This window comes from Felis catus, chromosome C1, assembly GCF_018350175.1.
Source record: "Felis catus isolate Fca126 chromosome C1, F.catus_Fca126_mat1.0, whole genome shotgun sequence".
Lineage (NCBI taxonomy): Eukaryota > Metazoa > Chordata > Mammalia > Carnivora > Felidae > Felis > Felis catus.
In genome coordinates this window covers 177,656,546-177,677,839 of record NC_058375.1, presented here as the reverse complement: position 1 = coordinate 177,677,839, position 21,294 = coordinate 177,656,546, and the positions used below count along the sequence as shown (strand labels likewise).

General features: G+C 34.1%; 1 protein-coding gene across 4 annotated transcripts in view; it reads right to left on the bottom strand.

Moving 5' to 3' along the window:
- GLS (glutaminase) overlaps positions 1–21,294 on the bottom strand; it is an 86,500-nt gene that overhangs the window by 52,569 nt on the left and 12,637 nt on the right. For all 4 annotated transcript variants that reach the window (XM_045034150.1, XM_023259560.2, XM_023259558.2 and 1 more), the window contains exons 2-7: positions 18,790–18,886; positions 18,307–18,428; positions 13,735–13,864; positions 12,954–13,033; positions 9,499–9,662; positions 214–272 (exon numbers count right to left, since the gene is read on the bottom strand). In XM_045034150.1, the coding sequence (XP_044890085.1) occupies positions 214–272; positions 9,499–9,662; positions 12,954–13,033; positions 13,735–13,864; positions 18,307–18,428; positions 18,790–18,886 (652 nt within the window). The remainder of the gene's footprint in view (positions 1–213; positions 273–9,498; positions 9,663–12,953; positions 13,034–13,734; positions 13,865–18,306; positions 18,429–18,789; positions 18,887–21,294) is intronic.

Genomic DNA, 21,294 nt, shown 5'->3' with positions numbered 1-21,294 from the left:
TCAAGAGTAACTGAGCAACTCTTACAATGAGTCATCGGTTTTAAATTTTGTTCTTGAAATTACATTTATTTCAAAGTAAATATGAATCTTAAGGTTTCACCATAAGATTAAGTGTAACACCAAAACTTTTCACAATTCTACATAAATAACCCAATATTCATCTTTATGCTTTTTAAAAACTTACTAGGTTAAAAGGAATTGTCAACATTTTACCTTTATTAATGAAGTCACAACAATTGCTCCAGCATTTACCATAGGATTGTGTGGCTTATCTGTAAAATATAAAAACAACAGCATTTTTTCGAATATTTGATATCGTGTTCCATTATATAGGTATTTCTCGTGAAAATATATTTTCTTTATGTAAGATAATGTTACAGTTCTTTTGGGGGGAGGGAAAGAAAGGGTGAAGGGATACATTTAGTCACTTACTTAACAAACCAGTAATACACTTCCATAATAATTATATAGGAAAACAAAGATTCATGTACAGAAAGATAGTGAATAATAGTATAAGAGTACATCCAAATTTCCTAACTCTACCATTTACTACCTATCTGATCTTGAGCAAGTAACTGAATTTCATTGGGCCTCAATTTTATCACTGTAAATTGGGAGTAATAAATAGCACCAACATCCCATTGAAACATAATGCTTGAATGAATTAGCACACACAAAATGCTTAAATGTATATGGCACATCCTTAGGCATTCATACAACGTTACTATAAAAATAACCTTGAAAAAAGCCTATCTTGCTTTTTAAAAGTGCTTTATTTTTGTTTTTATGTATATACACATACACACGCAGAAAAAGAAAACAGAAACACTATAAAGAGATATATCTATTATAAAAATATTACAGGGGATTTGAATTGTATTCTGTTCTTTCTATATTTCCTGACAATAAAGATTTATTTTAAAAATTACTTAAAATGTAAATTCATCTCAAATCCTACCTCTTCTAATTCTTACAACAAACAGAATTTCAAATCTCAACTGATTACATTCCATTCATGGCACTGCACAAATGCCAAACACAAACCTCTTAGGGCACTGAAAACATTTATTTAAAAGTACGATTACTAATTTATCTGTTTGTGGTAGTGCTTCATTTGAGTGGGGGGGAACAAGTTCTTATCTAACTTGACAAATCCAACAGAATTTATTAAGTTATTGCTACATTATTAGCCTCCTTAAATTTTAAGCAAGTTATCTTCTGTAAGATGAACCTATGACTAAATAATTCTGAGCTCTAGAAAACAGCCTAGCAGTTTTCAACTGTCAAAGAGTTGCCATATGACTCAGCAATTCCAAAATTAGAGGATTCTAGTCAAGATGGCGGCGTAGTAGGACGCTGGGCTCACCGCGCGTCCTGCTGATCACTTAGATTCCACCTACACCTGCCTAAATAACCCAGAAAACCGCCAGAGGATTAGCAGAACGGAGTCGCCGGAGCCAAACGCAGAGAGGCCCACGGAAGAGGGTAGGAAGGGCGGCGAGGCGGTGCGCGCTCCACGGACTGGCGGGAGGGAGCCGGGGCGGAGGGGCGGCTCGCCGGCCAAGCAGAGCCCCCGAGTCTGGCTTGCAAAAGCGGAGGGGCCTGACGGACTGTGTTCCCACAACAAGCGCGACTTAGCATCTGGGAGGTCATAAGTTAACAGCTCTGCTCAGAAAGCGGGAAGGCTGGAGGACAAAGGGAGGGAGAGCTGCTGAGCCCCCGGACTACAGAGCTCAGTTTGGCGGGGAACAAAGGCGCTCGCCAGCGCCATCTCCCCCGCCCATCCCCCAGCCAAAATCCCAAAGGGAACCAGTTCCTGCCAGGGAACTTGCTCACTCCGCGCAAACACCCAACTCTGTGCTTCTGCGGAGCCAAACCTCCGGCAGCGGATCTGACTCCCTCCCGCTGCCACAGGGCCCCTCCTGAAGTGGATCACCTAAGGAGAAGCGATCTAAGCCTGCCCCTCCTGCCCCTGTGCACCTTGCCTACCCACCCCAGCTAATACGCCAGATCCCCAGCATCACAAGCCTGGCAGTGTGCAAGTAGCCCAGACGGGCCACGCCACCCCACAGTGAATCCTGCCCCTAGGAGAGGGGAAGAGAAGGCACACACCAGTCTGACTGTGGCCCCCAGCGGTGGGCTGGGGGCAGACATCAGGTCTGACTGCGGCCCCGCCCACCAACTCCAGTTATACACCACAGCACAGGGGAAGTGCCCTGCAGGTCCTCACCACGCCAGGGACTATCCAAAATGACCAAGCGGAAGAATTCCCCTCAGAAGAATCTCCAGGAAATAACAACAGCTAATGAGCTGATCAAAAAGGATTTAAATAATATGACAGAAAGTGAATTTAGAATAATAGTCATAAAATTAATCGCTGGGCTTGAAAACAGTATAGAGGACAGCAGAGAATCTCTTGCTACAGAGATCAAGGGACTAAGGAACAATCACGAGGAGCTGAAAAACGCTTTAAATGAAATGCAAAACAAAATGGAAACCACCACGGCTCGGCTTGAAGAGGCAGAGGAGAGAATAGGTGAACTAGAAGATAAAGTTATGGAAAAAGAGGAAGCTGAGAAAAAGAGAGATAAAAAAATCCAGGAGTATGAGGGGAAATTTAGAGAACTAAGTGATACACTAAAAAGAAATAATATACGCATAATTGGTATCCCAGAGGAGGAAGAGAGAGGGAAAGGTGCTGAAGGGGTACTTGAAGAAATAATAGCTGAGAACTTCCCTGAACTGGGGAAGGAAAAAGGCACTGAAATCCAAGAGGCACAGAGAACTCCCTTCAGACGTAACTTGAATCGATCTTCTGCACGACATATCATAGTGAAACTGGCAAAATACAAGGATAAAGAGAAAATTCTGAAAGCAGCAAGGGGTAAACGTGCCCTCACATATAAAGGGAGACCTATAAGACTCGTGACTGATCTCTCTTTTGAAACTTGGCAGGCCAGAAAGAATTGGCAGGAGATTTTCAGGGTGCTAGACAGAAAAAATATGCAGCCGAGAATCCTTTATCCAGCAAGTCTGTCATTTAGAATAGAAGGAGAGATAAAGGTCTTCCCAAACAAACAAAAACTGAAGGAATTTGTCACCACTAAACCAGCCCTACAAGAGATCCTAAGGGGGACCCTGTGAGACAAAGTACCAGAGGCATCACTACAAGCATAAAACATACAACATCACAATGACTCTAAACCCGTATCTTTCTATAATAACACTGAATGTAAATGGATTAAATGCGCCAACCAAAAGACATAGGGTATCAGAATGGATAAAAAAAAAAACACCCATCTATTTGCTGTCTACAAGAGACTCATTTTAGACCTGAGGACACCTTTAGATTGAGAGTGAGGGGATGGAGAACTATTTATCATGCGACTGGAAGCCAAAAGAAAGCTGGAGTAGCCATACTTATATCAGACAAACTAGACTTTAAATTAAAGGCTGTAACAAGAGATGAAGAAGGACATTATATAATAGTTACAGGGTCTATCCATCAGGAAGAGCTAACAATTATAAATGTCTATGCGCCGAATACCGGAGCCCCCAAATATATAAAACAATTACTCATAAACATAAGCAACCTTATTGATAAGAATGTGGTAATTGCAGGGGACTTTAACACCCCACTTACAGAAATGGATAGATCATCTAGACACACGGTCAATAAAGAAACAAGGGCCCTGAATGAGACATTGGATCAGATGGACTTGACAGATATATTTAGAACTCTGCATCCCAAAGCAACAGAATATACTTTCTTCTCGAGTGCACATGGAACATTCTCCAAGATAGATCATATACTGGGTCACAAAACAGCCCTTCATAAGTTTACAAGAATTGAAATTATACCATGCATACTTTCAGACCACAATGCTATGAAGCTTGAAATCAACCACAGAAAAAAGTCTGGAAAACCTCCAAAGGCATGGAGGTTAAAGAACACCCTACTAACGAATGAGTGGGTCAACCAGGCAATTAGAGAAGAAATTAAAAAATATATGGAAACAAACGAAAATGAAAATACAATAATCCAAACGCTTTGGGACGCAGCGAAGGCAGTCCTGAGAGGAAAATACATTGCAATCCAGGCCTATCTCAAGAAACAAGAAAAATCCCAAATACAAAATCTAACAGCACACCTAAAGGAACTAGAAGCAGAACAGCAAAGGCAGCCTAAACCCAGCAGAAGAAGAGAATAAAGATCAGAGCAGAAATAAACAATATAGAATCTAAAAAAACTGTAGAGCAGATCAACGAAACCAAGAGTTGGTTTTTTGACCCAGCAATTCCATTCCCAGGTATACAGTCAAGAGAAATAAATATGTACATGCACACAAATACTTGTACACCAGTGTTCACAGAAGTATTACTGATAATAGTCAAAGGTGAAAAACAACTCAAACGTCCTGTCAACTGATGAGTAGATAAATAAGATGTGGTATTATTACCAATAGAAGATAACATTATTCAGCAATTTTTAAAAAATGAAGTACTGATACATACATACTGATACATACATACAGAACATAAAGGCACTTTAAAAGTAACATGCTGGGGCATGTGGGTGGCTCAGTCAGTTAAGCGTCTGATTTGGCTCAGGTCATGATCTCACAGTTTGTGGGTTCGAGTCCCACATCAGGCTCTGTGCTGACAGCTCAGAGCCTGAAGCCTGCTTCAGATTCTGTCTCCCTCTCTCTCTGCCCATCCCCTGCTCACTCTCTCTCTCTCCAAAATGAATAAAAATTAAAAAAAAAAATTCTAAAAGTAACATGCTAAGTAAGACAGGCCAGTCATAAAAGACCAAATATCATAGGATTTCATTTATATATAATGTCCAGAATAGGCAAATCTATAGAGACAGAGAGTAGATAACTAGTGCCAGGGGTAGAAGACATATGGGTATTCAACTAATTAAAATGGGTACTCACTGGGTACAGGGTATTTTTTGGGGTGACAAAAGTGTCCCAAAATTGCCTGGGTGGTTCAGTCTGTTAAGCGTCTGACTTTGGCTCAGGTCATGATCTCACGGTTCATGAGTTCGAGCCCTGCATTGGGCTCTCCACTGACAGCGCAGAGCCTGCTTAGGTTTCTCTCTCTCCCCCCTTTCTCTCTTCCCCTCCCACTCTCATGCTCACTCTCTCTCAAATAAATAAAAATTAAAAACTGAAATGAATTTTGGTGATGGTTGCACAATTCTGTGAATATGCTAAAAGCCACTGAATTGTATACTCTAATGGGTGAATTATATGGCATATAAAGTACTTCCCAATATAGTTGTTAAAATTTTCGTTCACTTAAAAAAGAAAGACAAAAAATTAGGTAACATACAGTCTACCAGTTTCCCTCAACGTAAGATCAACAATGTGGTTTAGTAGCTATGCCTTAAACACTATACATTTTGGGTTAACCATGATGACAATTAGTTCCAAATGTTAAAATTTAGTATAATACCAGAGTATTTACAATCAAGATTTCACCTATTCCAAATCTTGCTAAGAGAAGTTTGCTTTCTCTGAGATCATACAAAATGAGAGCAATTAGTGTCAAAGTACTACATGGCAAAAGGGAGCCAAGGAACAAAAATTTTCCAGTATTGTTCACCTGAAAAAAAAAAAAAAAAAAACAGAGACAGAAAATAGAATATAGAAATCAGGCTGTGCTAAATTAGTTTATACTTGTATTTGTGTATATGTTTATGTGTCTGTCCATTCATGGTTTTTTGACATTATCATGTATAGGCCCTAGGGCCTCAGAAGGCAGTTAAATGTGTACATTCCAAATGGTACCACATAAATGTGTGCACTTAGTATTTTCTAAATCATAAAGATTCTGCAAATACCACATAAGCTGCATTCAAGAAGATCTTTCAAAGAACACTAAAAGCATTTCATGGGATGACAGTGCAATTTTCAGATGTAAGCAACTGTTCTCTCTGCCTTTGGCTCAAAAGGCAGATACCTCAGTATTTGGAAATACACCAGATATTATAATATAACACCAGCATTACTGCAGTCTGAAACTTCAGTCTAAAACCTATCACTGTGAAACCTACTTGTTTCCTTCTCCACTGTAGGGAGGAGGGGAGAGGTAAAAGGTTCCATTTAGAATTTTTAATTTAAAAATACTCATGACAGCAGAAATAAAACTTAAGCTAATTAATAAAAGCTATCAACTGAAGTAATGGCATATATTAGCTTGGTATAATGACAAAATGGTCATAGGCCGCATCTGAAATTTATGGACACTTTTAACTAGAAGGTACAAAACTGTTTTAGTAAGTACTTATTCTTTCCAAAGGAAAAAAAACATGCAGAAAGTTCTTTTATATTATACTAGCAAAAGCTTTTCAAACTGCTAATCAAATATGAACCTTACAAAGATGAGGTTCATAACCGAGGCTAAGTCAAAGTTGCTAATGCATATACTGAAGAACCTAAAAAGTATTAATTTCACAGTTCAATATGAATATTTATATTTTAAGTATTATACTGGAATTTTTAAGAACCATATAAAAATTAAAGTATATTCTATATATGGTTTAATCCCACACCACCCACTTACCCAAGCAACCAAACTTTGTTCTTTGTATATACAATTCAGTCCTGTCTTCCTCACGTAAATTAATTCAACTCCTCTTCTTTCTCAAATCCTCTACAATATAAACTAACATATACATTTTGTCTTCTGTCAATTACACTTATAAAAGTCTGTCTTTTTTCTCCATGCATTAGATGTATGTAATTGTTACCCATATCCTTTAGTATTAGCTAGATAAGTTACTCAAGAACCCAGGTCTATTTACCCTCCACAGCTATTAATAACGGGAAGAAGACTATATATGTATGTGTTGATTAATCTAATTTCTACTATAAGATAGATAAAGACTTCACTAGGAGATGGTTGTTTCCAAATTGGTATCTCCATCAAGTAACTTATTTCCTCATCTATAATGACAGAAAGTATCAACCAACTTTCTACCAGAGGACTAAAACATTTTTATGTTGTAAAACTACCAATATTACAAGAGTACTATAGGGCGCCTGTGTGGCTCAGTCAGTTGGGGGTCCAACTCTTGATTTTGGCTCAGGTCACGATCCCAGGGTTGTGGGACAGAGCCCTGTGTTGGGCTCCACGCTGAGCATGGAGCCTGCCTGGGATTCTCACACTCTCCCTGTGCCCCTCTCCCCTACTCACACACTCTCTCTTTCTCGCTAAAATAAAAAAGAGTACTATAATTTCTTTATCCATTATATTTATATTACTCTTAACTTACTACAATCTTATAAAGTTAGGACAATATAAATACATTTGTTTTATTTTTAATTTTATAATAATGCTAAATGCACAGACACACAGACACATAAGGCATATAATTTCACCATAAACCTACTACTGAAGTTTTAAACATGAAGAAGACCTATAGTTGTTTTTTTGCTGAGGCTAGTTTCAAAACCAAAATTCTAGAGCACAGAACCTATGGAGAACTCAGCAAGAAGGGGAATAGTGAGGTCTTCACTTTCCCATTACTTGTAAGACTCTGGTATTGGCTCAGGTGGGAGGTACTAGCTTGGAAAAAGTCAAAGAATATCAAGGTAAAACCTCTTTTTAAACTTCATATTTCAATTATTATAAACCAGTGCTAAATTCCTGAGTTCTTATCTTGATTTTTTTCTTATAGATTACTATCAGTAAACTATAATTTTTAAAATCATAAATGTACAGAGCAAAAAAATATATGACTATAATGTTAAGTTCACTTACTCCATGCCCATTTTATTTATTTTTGTTTCCCAAATATGTCTTCACATTCAAATTCTTATATTTGCTCATTTCTATTCTTTAAATACCTCTCAAAATCAATCAATTCACCAGAACCACCTAGATTATTCTATTCTGGGGCGCCTGGGTGACTCAGTCAGTTGAGCATCCGACTTCGGCTCAGGTCATGATCTCACGGTCTGTGGGTTCGAGCCCCATGTCGGGCTCTGTGCTGACAGCTCAGAGGCTGGAGCCTGCTTCAGATTCTGTCTCCCTCTCTCTCTGACCCTCCCCCATTCATGCTCTGTCTCTCTTTGTCTCAAAAATAAATAATAAACATTAAAAAAAAATTAGATTATTCTATTCTGACTTACATAGGAAAATATTAATTTTTCTTATAAAATGTTTAATCTTAATAGAAAAAAATATCAATTATTTCCATATTAAATCTGCATGTCAGTGAGTTTAATAGATAAATAAGGTACTTCTGCATATGATGTCCTTCCTGAAATTGTTAGTTTATGATAATCTCCATAAAATCAAATGTAGCATCAAGACAGAAAGATTATGGTAAAGTAGGTAAGAAAATGTAGTAGCTCCAAAAACAAAATAGAAAAGCACAAAGAAATATCATTCTTTTAACTTAATTAAAAAAATAAAACAATAATAAGTATAAGGCACATTTCATTTTGCACAAACAAAAAATACAAAAGAGTATTTCTCACAACCATTATTGCAACACTGAATTCCTTCACTCTTTCTTTCTTCAATTCTGTATTAACTCATCACACACAAGTGAGGAACCCAGTGGGGTGGGGCAGGTGGCTCACTCAGTCAGTTAAGCTTCTGACTCTTGATTTTGATTCAGGTCATGATCTCAAAGTTCATGAGTTCAAGCCCTGAGTTACGCTCTGTCCTGACAGTATGGAATCTTCATGGGATTCTCTCTCTCTCCCTCTCTCTGTCCCTCTCCCACTCACACACGCGCTCTCTCTCAAAATAAATGACTAAACTTAAAAAAAAAAAAAAAAGAACTTAGCATATGTCTGAAAGATTAAAATATAGCAACCAATACACAGGCTGGTGTTTAGATTTAAAACCTCTACCAGATCAAAAGTACTAAATAACTACCTTTGTCCTCCCACTTCCTTTTGAATTCCCATTAAGTAGTAAGACTTGTTAGTTATCCAACTATTTAATGCAAGATGGTTCTTTCAAATATTAAATGTTATGAAAGAGAAAAAAAGCACAATTATTCATTAGTTCAACTGGGGCCACCATAAAAACTTGTTATGTTGGAAGTTTTCAAATACATATAATATAGAAATGTAGAAAGAATATAATAGAAACACCTTACAGTTAGCCTTAAGAATTACCAACATATAGTTATAATCACACCCAGCACTCCCAGCTATACTCACTGAATTATTTTAGAGCAAATCTCAGATACTGTGAGATTTTACTACAAGATATTCTCCTATACGTGTTTATGAAGTGAAGTCAAAACTTTACTCCCTGCTCTCATCTTCCCCTAGCTCACTTCCAGTGGTATGAGAAGCCTAAAATAACATTTTTAACAGTAGTAATATGGGTTTTACAGAAATTCCATGAGAAATGAACACAAAAATATTAATACTTTTAATTTTCTTCAAAAAAGAAAAAAAAAACTTCTTAGATTTAAATAGGAAAATGAGGTATTTCTTTTTCTAGCTTTTATGTAATTCTTACCATCTTCATTTAAAAACAGTTTGTTGAATCTTAATCCACTTGGCTCTTTCCCAACATATCGATGCACATATTCTGTTCCAAGGTCATTAACAGCAATTGCATATTTCAAAGGTTTTACACAGGACTGAAGACAAAATGGAACTTTGGTATCTCCAATAGAATGCCTATTTAAAAGTAGATTTAAAAAATAATTAAAATCAACTGGAAAAATATCTAAATAACTGGAGTTATTTTTACATGTTAATTCTAATTTACAAAGGTTTTCCCATAATTCAACCACAAGTTAACTTGGATATTAAAGAATAAATATAAATTTTAAGAAGAATGCTGCAAAATAGGCAAAAGCTTAAAACTATTCGGGTAATAGAATGGTTCGGAATTAGATAATAACTAAGTAATGTGAAAATTTTCCTGTGAAGGCAAGAGGGTATGGCCCTCCTTACTCCTACCTGTATTAAATCACATAAAATGAACTAGTCCTTTTAGAAATCAGTCACCACCTCTTCACTCATAGCTTTCATCATGACTACACCATGCTTATTAGTTTTTAAACAAAGTTCAGTTTGGATTCAACACCATTCTCTGAAACCTTGCCTGTAAATGCCTCATCCATATCTATGCACAATTCCAGCCCTGTTAAAAGAAATAGCATCCAGTTTCATAAACTGTGTTAGAGCTGGCATTAATGGCATCATTACCACCATTATCACTTCTAAACAATAGAAAAAGAAAGCTTTATGTTACCAAACTGGGATGCATATGAATATAGAATAGGTTAAAAAATGGAAAACCTGTGACTGACCCTGTTATAATGTAAACTTCACAAGGGCAGAGATCTTTTGTTTTATTCACTGGTATCCCAGATGCCCTGAACTTTGCCCCAACACAGACCAGGCACTCATTCATTCAGAGTGAAACTCATTCATAGTGAAACTGGGTACTATTAATAACCACTCCTGGGCAAAAAAGGATTAGAGGAGACATCAGAGGGCAAAGAAACATCAGAGGGCCACCTCTCCTCTAAGTATATTATGGAATATAACTACACATGCATAGACAGCAAAAGTATATAATATTTTTCCTATGTTTATGAATAATTTCTAATTCAGACTCTAAGTCCAACTTGACAATCATTCTAAAACCTGACAAGAGCCTGTCTTATTACCTTTGGATTTAAAATACATATGCCTGTGGTGCCTGGGTAGCTCAGTCAATTGAGTGTCTGACTTCGGCTCAGGTCATGATCTCACAGTTCGTGAGTTCGAGTCCCAGATCGGGCTCTGTGTTGACAGCTCAGAGCCGGGAGCCTGCTGTGGACTCTGTCTCTCTCTCTCTCTCTCTCTCTCTCTCTCTCTCTCTCTCTGCCCCTTCCCCATTTGCTCTCAAAAATAAATAAAAAAAAAATTTTTTTTAAATAAATAAAAATACATATGTTCTAGTCTGAAGTCAACTTTTACAATTATCCACATAAGAAAACTAAACTAAAAGAATCATCTTTACACACACAGAATCTTTAAGAAGAGAAAGAACAGGGGCGCCTGAGTAGCTCAGTCAGTTAAGTGTCCATCTCTCAATTTCAGCTCAGGCCATGATCTCACAGTTGTGAGATCGAGCCCCTCATCAGGCTCCACACTGAGCCTGGAGCCTGCTTAACATTCTCTCACCCTCCCCAGTGCCCCTCCCACAGTCATGCACATGCATGAACACATGCCTGTTTGCTCTCTCACTCTTAAAAAAAAGAGAGAGAAATCATGTGCAAGTACAAGCTTTGTGTTATAATCATTTCCTCCAAACATAAAAATTCCTATTACACGATAACCATTTCCTCCAAATACAAAAACAGAACTATCACTCCCAACTAGAATTTGATCCATAAGAATAAAGCCATGTCTTCTCGTGTATTTGTGTCCTTTCATAGCACCCAACATTTAATTCAACACACAGTGACTGTTTATAACACATTTTACAGGTCCACATTAGGATAAAAGCTTATCATAATGGAGGCAACAACAAACTAGAAGTTAAGAAACTTAGGTATTAGTTTTACCTCTGCCAATATTAGATAAACTGTGGGCCTCAGGTACCTTAAAAATGAATGGGCTAAGCCATATATCTTTTTACTGTAAATACTTGAGAAAGAAAATTAGTAAAAAAATAAAAAGATCACTTAGAATGAAGGTACTTAAAAGATCAAAACTTAATAAATTGGAGGAAAAGCTATAACTGGGATATTATCTTTAAAAAGATGAGGCATTATAAGGCTAAATGACTTGTGGTTTTAACAGAACTTAGGATAAAATTACATCTCTGATGTAAATTCATCAAACTGTAAATATTTAGGGGTTGCACACCTTATTTTATGCAAATTACATTTAATTAAAAAAAATAATAATACCAGGCTCCTGAATGGTTCAGTCACTTAAGTGTCCGACTCTTGCTTTTGGCTCAAGTCATGATCTGAGGTTCATGGTTCAAGCCCTGCATTGGGCTCCATGGTGACAGAGCAGAACCTATCTGAAATTCTCTCTCCCTCTCTCAAAATAAATAAACTTAAAAAAATATTTTTATAAAGAAATACTACCTTAGTAAAAACTAAAACAAAAATAAAACACGAAGATTATAACTCTGAGCTAAGTCTTCAAATGAATTTAAAAAATTGATTTTTCTTTTTTGGCATAATTTTTCAGACTTGACAAAACTAAATTATAACACAATCATAAATCCCTATGACTGACTCACAGCATAATAAAAGGAGTCATTCTTGAAAAAATATTCCAGAACTTTATCAATTTTTCAAGGGCTTCACATAATTCATTGATTTTAAAACCAATCAGTCTCTTTGAAGTGCCTTCACCTCATTATCCTTTTTATAATTCTTCTATATCCTCATTTGTCAGTGGCTGTGCCTACAGTGTGAACACTTCCCAAAGATCGCTTTCATGAACTCACAAGATTCTACAAGCTTGCAAATGACTCTTGACTTGGCAAATGATGGACGGAAATAAATTATTATCATTCCGTACGATCTTAACTATCATGCCACTCACATCAGGAGCATGAAGAACAAAGACAATAACAGACTGGGTAACTAATGTTAAGCTGAGAAATGGGAACACATTTTATTAGTGGTCAGTTCCTTAGTGAAGAATTTCATGTTTTGACAAGTCTGCTTTTCCTAAGGAAACTGTAATTGCAGGTACTTGAACAATACAGACTCAAATAAGAAGGCTACAACTGTGAAAAAGATGAAATGCCTCATAAAATTTAGTTAAAGACTATTTCAGTTAAGCTTTTAGAAATTAAATTAAAATCTAAACTTATTTACATTCTTGAATTTCTGTCATGTTAGGGCTAATTTCCATCATAGAAGGAAGATGTTCCTTTCTCCCTCATGCTCACTGTTATGCAAAATTTAAGGCTTAAAGTTGGTTTTTATGAATTTGAAATAAACTCACCTCTGTCCATCTACTGTACACACAGATACACCCCACAAATCAGGACTGAACTTGGCTAGCTGAGGAATATAATCCGCAACCTATACAAAATATCAGAACAAAATAACAGAATACAAGCAAATAGTATTTCTTCTACCAAAAAATTTATCTCAATTTAGCCAGGCTATTTCATAGTACTCAGTGGCTTTGTGGTCTATCTTTTATAACAATATTCATAAAAACTAAAAGCAGAAGAGACTTGAGGATTATAGGTGAGATTTAACTGACTTCTCTCAGTCTCCGTCATCCTGTATGTTTTTCAATGCATTCTCTCTTTCTAGAAAAGCACAGTTTAAAAAAGAAACTAAGACTTGATTTTTTTTAAAGATAAAGAAACAGAATTTCTTTAATCAAAGTTATGATAGCAGGGTTTCATAGTATGACACAGAAAAAAATTAAAACAGTCCTTATTAGAGAATTTTTAAAACTAGACACATTTAATGTTCGAGGATATCACATGTATAGAAATTCTTAATAAAGTTACTTTTTTATTAATTAAAGATTTACAGCCATTTCAATCATCTGAAAATGAAAAAGAATTCTCAAACTTAAGACTTCTTTGTAGCCCAAAAACAAAGTTGAACATATAAAGTATTTTAAAAGAATTTAATCCAGCAGCTTCAACTTAAATTTCTTAATTAGCAAAACACAAGAAAACTCTACAACTTTAATTTCTATAACTCAAGTTGAGTGAATTTATTGAATAACTGGTTTAGGAAAATATTCACATCAAAAATGTTACCTTTCCTCCAGACTGCTTTTTAGCACTTTCAAATAACTCATCAATGTGAGAGGTAAAAGACATAAAGTCAGGAATGACAAACTTTCTTCTAAAGGCTTGTGTCAACAAAACAATGTTGCTTTGAACACATCTGTGGAATGTAAGAAAAAAATTAATTGACTGGGTGCCTTTCAAATACTAGTATACTTGGTGATAACAATATTAATTAGGAAAATATTTAAACAATAGAGAAATTCATCATTTCATACAACAAACTAAAATCCATAAAAATTATACTTTCTATATTATTTCCTTTCCTTCAAGCAGTCTTTCATGCAGTTGCTTGTAAGCTGTTGAACAAGTTAAATAAATAAATTAGATTGCCTAAAAACTGTGTCAAAGATTAAAATAGCAGAGCATTCCAACAGGTTAAATATCAAGAGCATCTAAAAGACAAGTTTCTTAGGTCTACCAGAGTTGATAAGCATTCAGCATGACATCTGATTAACAAAACTTGGACTTTAATATGTCTTAGTTGAGACCCTGTTTATTTAACCAGTAAGTAACTTCATAAATACATCCTTTAGTTCCTATATAACTATTAGTAGTATTTCACAAAAAAACCTAAACTTTCTGTATTTTAACATATTTTCCCTGAATTAGTTTGAAAAACCTATATTTCTAAGCTAACAAGTGGAGATAAAATCAATCTTGTTTAGACAGACTAGAATAAAATACTTATTCAAATGCTTGTATAAATATTATTTTAAATAAAATTATATATAAACTAGTATAGTAATTAACTCTTATTATATGAATTACGAAAAAAGTTAAATTGTATAAATCTATTCGCTATAAAATATATAATACAACGTAGAATAAAAGGTCTCATTGTTAAAAACTATTTAAAAAGATGGGAGAGCATGACTTAAGCCAGAAAATTAATGTATTACTATAACCTTAAAGAAGAGTTTTGTAAATAGGTTACAGTCAATCATATACTGTAAGCTAATCTTCTTAAGAGACTCTAAGTAACTCAGTAAGACAAAGTCGAACCACTGACTATGGGAAGTTATTTATATAACTGGATTCCTCACAGGTAAATGATATGATACTATATTAGCAGCTTCTTTGGCAAGAAAAAAACCCAAATTGTCAATTAAAAAAAAAAAGTCTCAAGTATTATTCATCTCTTCAACCCTGAAAACATCAACACTTTAAGAAAGATGATTTCCTCACTTAGGAGGTAAGAAAACTGTCCTGCAAGTAAATAACTTGCATTAATTCTAAATAAAGAAATTTTTATGACTCAATATTTTAATTAAAATTGTTCTCAATGAATCAATTAAAATTAAAAGCTAGATTTCACTTTTTTAACTATTAATAAAAATTCAGAGAATACAGTAGCTTTGTCAATATAAAATTAAAACACTGATTTAAAGTAATATTGGTTTTCCACTGATAAAGATGTGCGCCAATTACACCATGAAAAAATTATAGTCCTAATTTCCATTACTAACCAATAGACATAGAAGTAACTGACATCCCAGAGATGACATTTACTTCAATAAATTTTGATAAAATTATTTTCTTATAGTTTCAATGTTAATCTAAAAATTAAGTGTCCTGATTTAATATTTAATGTTTTAAATAGCAATTCAATTTGTACACGAGACTTATAAGAAATATATACTAAAGAACACATTTCTCAGCAGAAAAAAGTTAAGACAATGCCTGATCTTAAATCACTGTATCTGTATCAAACCTAAATCCTCATTTTTCAAGAAGTTATACATGAAGAAATATGAGGACTGCTGAACAAACTTAAATTATTAACCTACTACTAACTATTCAACTATTTAAAATCAATCAGCACTTTTAAAAGGAAGCTTTATAATTAACAAAACTGTACAGCCAGTGAAACTATCAGAAGGTACTGGTAAAGTTGTGGTGACTGACTTCACTGGTGAATTATTGTGGCCAACACTGGCAATCTTACCACTCAAAAGAGTATCTACCTCAAACTGATGAACATTAACAGGTAGCAAGTGTTTTTCTTTGGAGTTATTTTAATATGGATGTCATGAATTGAACTAGAAAATTAAAAGTCCTATATAAAATGAATTCTGAGGAGGAGGAAGGGCTCATGCTTTTCAGCAAGTCACATCTTTCTCAAGCTTTGTTCAGTCTGCTCATCTGTAAACTGGGAAAAATAATCATCTTCTTAAGTGTTTATGATTAACAACTGTAATTAACATGTTTTAGATAATACTCACAATTTTTCATTAGTAAAATAACATAATGGATGTGACTTTTTAAAGGAAATCAAATATACAAATGCAAAAGACTACCATTCATTTTCCTCCAAAGTAAAAAAGACCAAAAAATTATGACCACACATAAAAATAATTCTAATATTTATATGGTTAAAAATGCATAAATAAATAATCCATTTGTTTTCAATACAATTTTCCACTTCTAGTTTTAAGGATTATTAGCATTAAAAACAATTGATTATCTAGATGGGTACAGGCAGTCTCCAACTTTCAAATAGGTTATGCTCCAAACAGCATGCTTAGAACTCATTTTCCCATTAAAAAAAAAGCCGTACATAATAGTTATTTCTCAGATTATCCTCAAAGGCTAAATATATTAATCAACAATGTTTTTTAGGTGAAAAATCAACACACTGACTTCAACCAAACCTATCTACCTTTATAAATTATTTCTCTGGGAAAATGAATTCCACCGTAACATCTCCTTCCCACCTGCATGGAGATGAGATAGTTTACTTAAGGCAACAATAAACAAGAAAATTTCTTTTGAAAAAAAAAAAAAAGAAAGAAAACCTCTCTGGACACCTTTCTAGGTGACCTGAAAAGGTTAATAGAAGTTTTGAATCACTTCATTCTAGGGATGAAAAGAGAAATCATTATGCCTTCAGACTGAGACTTTTTCCATTGCCTGCACATACACAGCACTAAGCATTTATCAAGTTGGGAACTGCCTATATTACAATCATCAACTTAAAAAAAAAAAAAGATTAGCATTAAAATCATTTTAAAGATTAGCATTAAAATAATGGTAATTGTTACTCTTTTATATAATTATGGGCAGAAAATTTTATGATTATGTTTCCTGGCTTCATAATCAGTAGATTTAAGTTACTTTTAATTTCATATAAACACAGCAACATGTTTATAAAGCACAAAAATTTTAAACAGTACTAAAAAGGTATAAAATACTGCTTTCATTTCAAATTCCAAAATAATTCCTCATACTTTTATCAACAGATCTCCCTACCATCTCTTTGACAACTTCATTCTCGGATATACCAAAACAATGCTTCAGAAGGCAACATAATCAAGAGTACTTTGCACAGACAGTTTACGAACACTAAAAATAAAATAATCCTTACTCCAAGACACAGCTAATAAGAAATGATTTATTTCCTCCCCTGCACAAAGAAACATGTTTTGATAATTCAAAAAAAAATTCCTAACACCAATTCCAACATGAACCTAAAATCTCTATAAGGTCAGCTGAGTTAATAGAATCAAGAACCTTGTAGTGAAAAGACAAGAATCCTAAACTGTTGGCAGTGCTTCACAGCATGCCAGGAAACTCTGAAGGAGTTTAAATACTTATACCTTCAAATGACTTAACACTCTTGGATATTTTCAGGAGATATCTAAGACAAATCATCTAGTCCCCAAAGAAAATAAAAGAAAAATAAATAAAAGTACATATATACATACAAATAAACTTTCAAGGTAGATGCTAGAATTCTTTGGATCTACCTCAACCTAAGCCTATGGTCTGGAAAAAGCCAATGTGTTACAGTAGTGTTTACAGTTTTATACTGGTTTTTACCTAACTCTTAGTAGTTTAAAATACCGTTTACCTCTTTGGGATCCATTATAAACATTCTATCTTTTAAATCTTTAAGAAATCAGACAAATAGGAGGAACATATTAATGAAGAGAAATAGTAAACAAATAGGCAAAACCAGGAAAATCAAAATAAACATGCTCATTCAACCAAATCAAGGCATTAATCTCCAAAGTGTTCTTTAGTTTTTAAACATTTTGAAGGAAATGAAAATAGTCAAAAGCCTAGGTATTAATATGTCTGAAGAGAGGAGAGAAACAGACAATGGGGATATGTGAATCTAAGGAATACATGCTGTCTGAAGCCTTCTCATTTTATGTCATCTAAATCACCTTGTAGGAAAGAAACAGAGACCATATTGAAAACACCTGCAAGACAGGCATATGAATTGGAGATCAATTTAAGCTGTGACAAGACAGAGTGTGCTCTATTCAAACTGAATGCAATCTCCAGATAATTGTAAACTGGAAACATCCATGCCTACACCATAGAGCAATTTCAAAGAAAGTCTACCCTTAGCCCGTGTATTATAGAACCTATGTGCACCATGTTCTTCAAACAATTGATGTTTATAAATCTCCCCCCTTATTTTTTTTAGTTACACAGGAAGCACTGGCCTTCAAAGATGCAATTTTGTTTTAAAAGAAAAATCACCATATAGCATAGCAAATCACCATTAAAGGTTTGGCAGAAATTTTTTACTTTTTAAAAAGATCTTTGTCTAGCATGACACCATCTGATGTTGTTTGAAGAGTTAATCTTAACATATCCATACACTCTTTCAACCTGGGATCAGACGTTCGCAATCCTGTAGATTTGAGTGCCTGTTTTTAAAAAAATAAGAGTTTGTAAATACATAGTGCAAATAATGTATATGCTTATTCCAACTACAAGTTTTTATTCCTGTATATAAAAACTTCTACCCAGAACCTGAATATGTATATGGGCATTTTAGGGTCACTATTACCCACTTTCTGGACAAGTTTCTCATTGTTTCTTTCATTTTCTTTCACTGATTACCTTGAAATGAGCATGATGAAAATTTGAAAACATAATAAGAGAAACAGTGTCAGTCAGAATCTACAGGTCAGATGATCTTTAAGACTACATTTCAATATTCCTGTATTATGGATTCAGTATTACTGATTTTCAAAAAGTTTAAAATAGAAGAATACAAAAACTTACTGTAATAAATTTATGAACAGGTATTTTCTCTTGTCCTTCTGCAATTGTATAGAACAGCAAATCTTCCAAGCTAGGTAACAGACCCTGTTTTATTTTACTAAAGGGGAAAAAAGAAAACAAAATTAATCCTTGTGAGAACATTCTAATGGATTTTAGGTATATCGTTATTAAATCATCATTGAATCAAACTACATCTGACCTGATCTCATCAAGACTGTCCTGAGAAATGCTAATTTACCAAAACTACAACCAGTATTACTGAAACCACACTGAAAAAGTAAAAAATGATTAACGAATATAAATATTTTTAATCTCAGGTTTTAAAATCCTGATTACCATTTCTGGTACTATTAATGCCTACACATCTGTTATGGTGATACCTTCCTGTACAGCCTAATACAACCCCAATCCTAATTATAGAGCTCAGCCAATGTTCAGGCAAGAGTCAACACTTTATTCTGTGTTCTTTAAATACGATGACTATATTTATGTATTACTAGAATAGTTACCCTGATTGTAAAATCTGGGGGAGACAGCAATTACATACTGGACAGTATGTATACCAGTTTTTGAATCCTAGCTGTAATACTTACTAGCTGAGTCACCTTGGATAAATTAAAGAACCTTTCTATGGTTCAGTTTCCTCATCTGAGAGGAGATAATAGCATCTACCTCACCAGATTGTTGTGAGGATCAGCTGACTTGGTACATTCAATACATTTAGAATGCTGACTGGCAGAGAATAAGGACTCAACTGATGGTAGTTGTAGTTAATATTTCTAAAGTGATCTTGGCTTACATATACAGACCAAATGCCACAAAAATCACAAAGATTGTTAGAATAAAAATTTTTTTACCATAAAAGGACACTATAATCTTAATAAACTAGTATAAGGTGCTGTAATTAACCACACATTTAAACAAGAAAGGAATTTTTTTCCTATCCACTGAAAAGCTTTCAACTAAACAAATTATAATGAACTTATTTAATGCTTTTTTTTAGCTCTGAAACCACAATAACATATTTCAATATTCTGAACATCAATGACTATCATAAGTATTACAGTGATGTTATAAGACTTACAGATCTAAGGTAAACAAATCCCCTCCCCATCTATCAGTATTTTTTAAAACAGGAAGGGGAAATACATACAGTGTGTGTTTGTATGTGTGTTTGTGTGTGTGTTTGTGTGTGTGTGTGTGTGTGTGTGTGTGTGTAAAATATTCTGGAAAAGACTTTATATTTCAAGAAAGTAAGAGAAAAAATTAAAGAGAAAGAAAGGATGGAATACTCGTTCTCTTAATTTCAGAACAATTTTGGACTAGCCATAGGTTTCGTGGGAAAATTGTACACATTATTTTTATAAAATAAACTCACAGAACATAGGTCTGTATAAAATTGTGTTTTTATACTGTTAAAAAGAGTTTTCTAGATATTCTATCTAAATATTTCCTGAATTACCCAAAGATTACTTAATAGTCCTATACGTCAGTAAAACCACATGTATTTACTTCCTAATATAATTACTTTCCAATTACTAGTGGGTCCATATATTTCTATCTTAAAAGACAACAGAATATAGAGCTGGTTCACAGAACATGAACAGCTATACTCGCACATATAAAATTTCTCCTAAAGGAAACATTAGTATTGGTATTAATATCATTTATACTTGCTTTCAAAGCTGTTACACCAACTTTTCGTTTTTAAAGTAAACCTTAAAATGTATCAATTTCATGCTAAAGTCTTTAAAAACTAACACATAAGATTACCACAATTTAAAGACATATCCTGGAAAAATAAATTTATTTATATAATATATATATATTATATATACATATATATATACATATATATATGTATATATACATATATATATACATATATATATGTATATATAATATATATAAAATGAAACAGGGTTCAAATAGTTCAAGAAGTTTCCCAAGACTGCACAGTGGCAGAGATGGATTTAGAACCCATTTCTCTGAATCCAGAGTCCATATTTTTCACCACTACAGTATGCTGGCTCTCAAACTTACTACCTAGTTATTATTCTCATAAGGTACAATTTTTCTAGGTCTTACTCTGATCCAAAATCATTAAACAGCATTCAACAATACTGATGACTTAATATTTAAAGAAAAAGTGAGTCAGCCATCAAAACATCAGTGGAAAATAACATACCAATTATTTACATAAAATGGTTTGTCAAATAAACTTTAGATAGTGGTAGTTTGTCACTTTAAAAAACTGCAGAATAAGCTTTCTATGTATTTACCACACCAGTAAATGGTATTTGCTTTGCCTAAAAGCTAAGTAAATAGCATAAAATATACACTTCTTTACCTTATGGTACAGAGCACAAAAAAATTTAAATGACCATGTTATTGTCAGAGCTAGCAAAAAAAAGTAAATATTTACTTGCTTTTGGACAAGAGACTAATTTTTATCCATTGAGGAGAGATTTAAGTCATCTCTAAAAAATATGCTCACAGAATAAA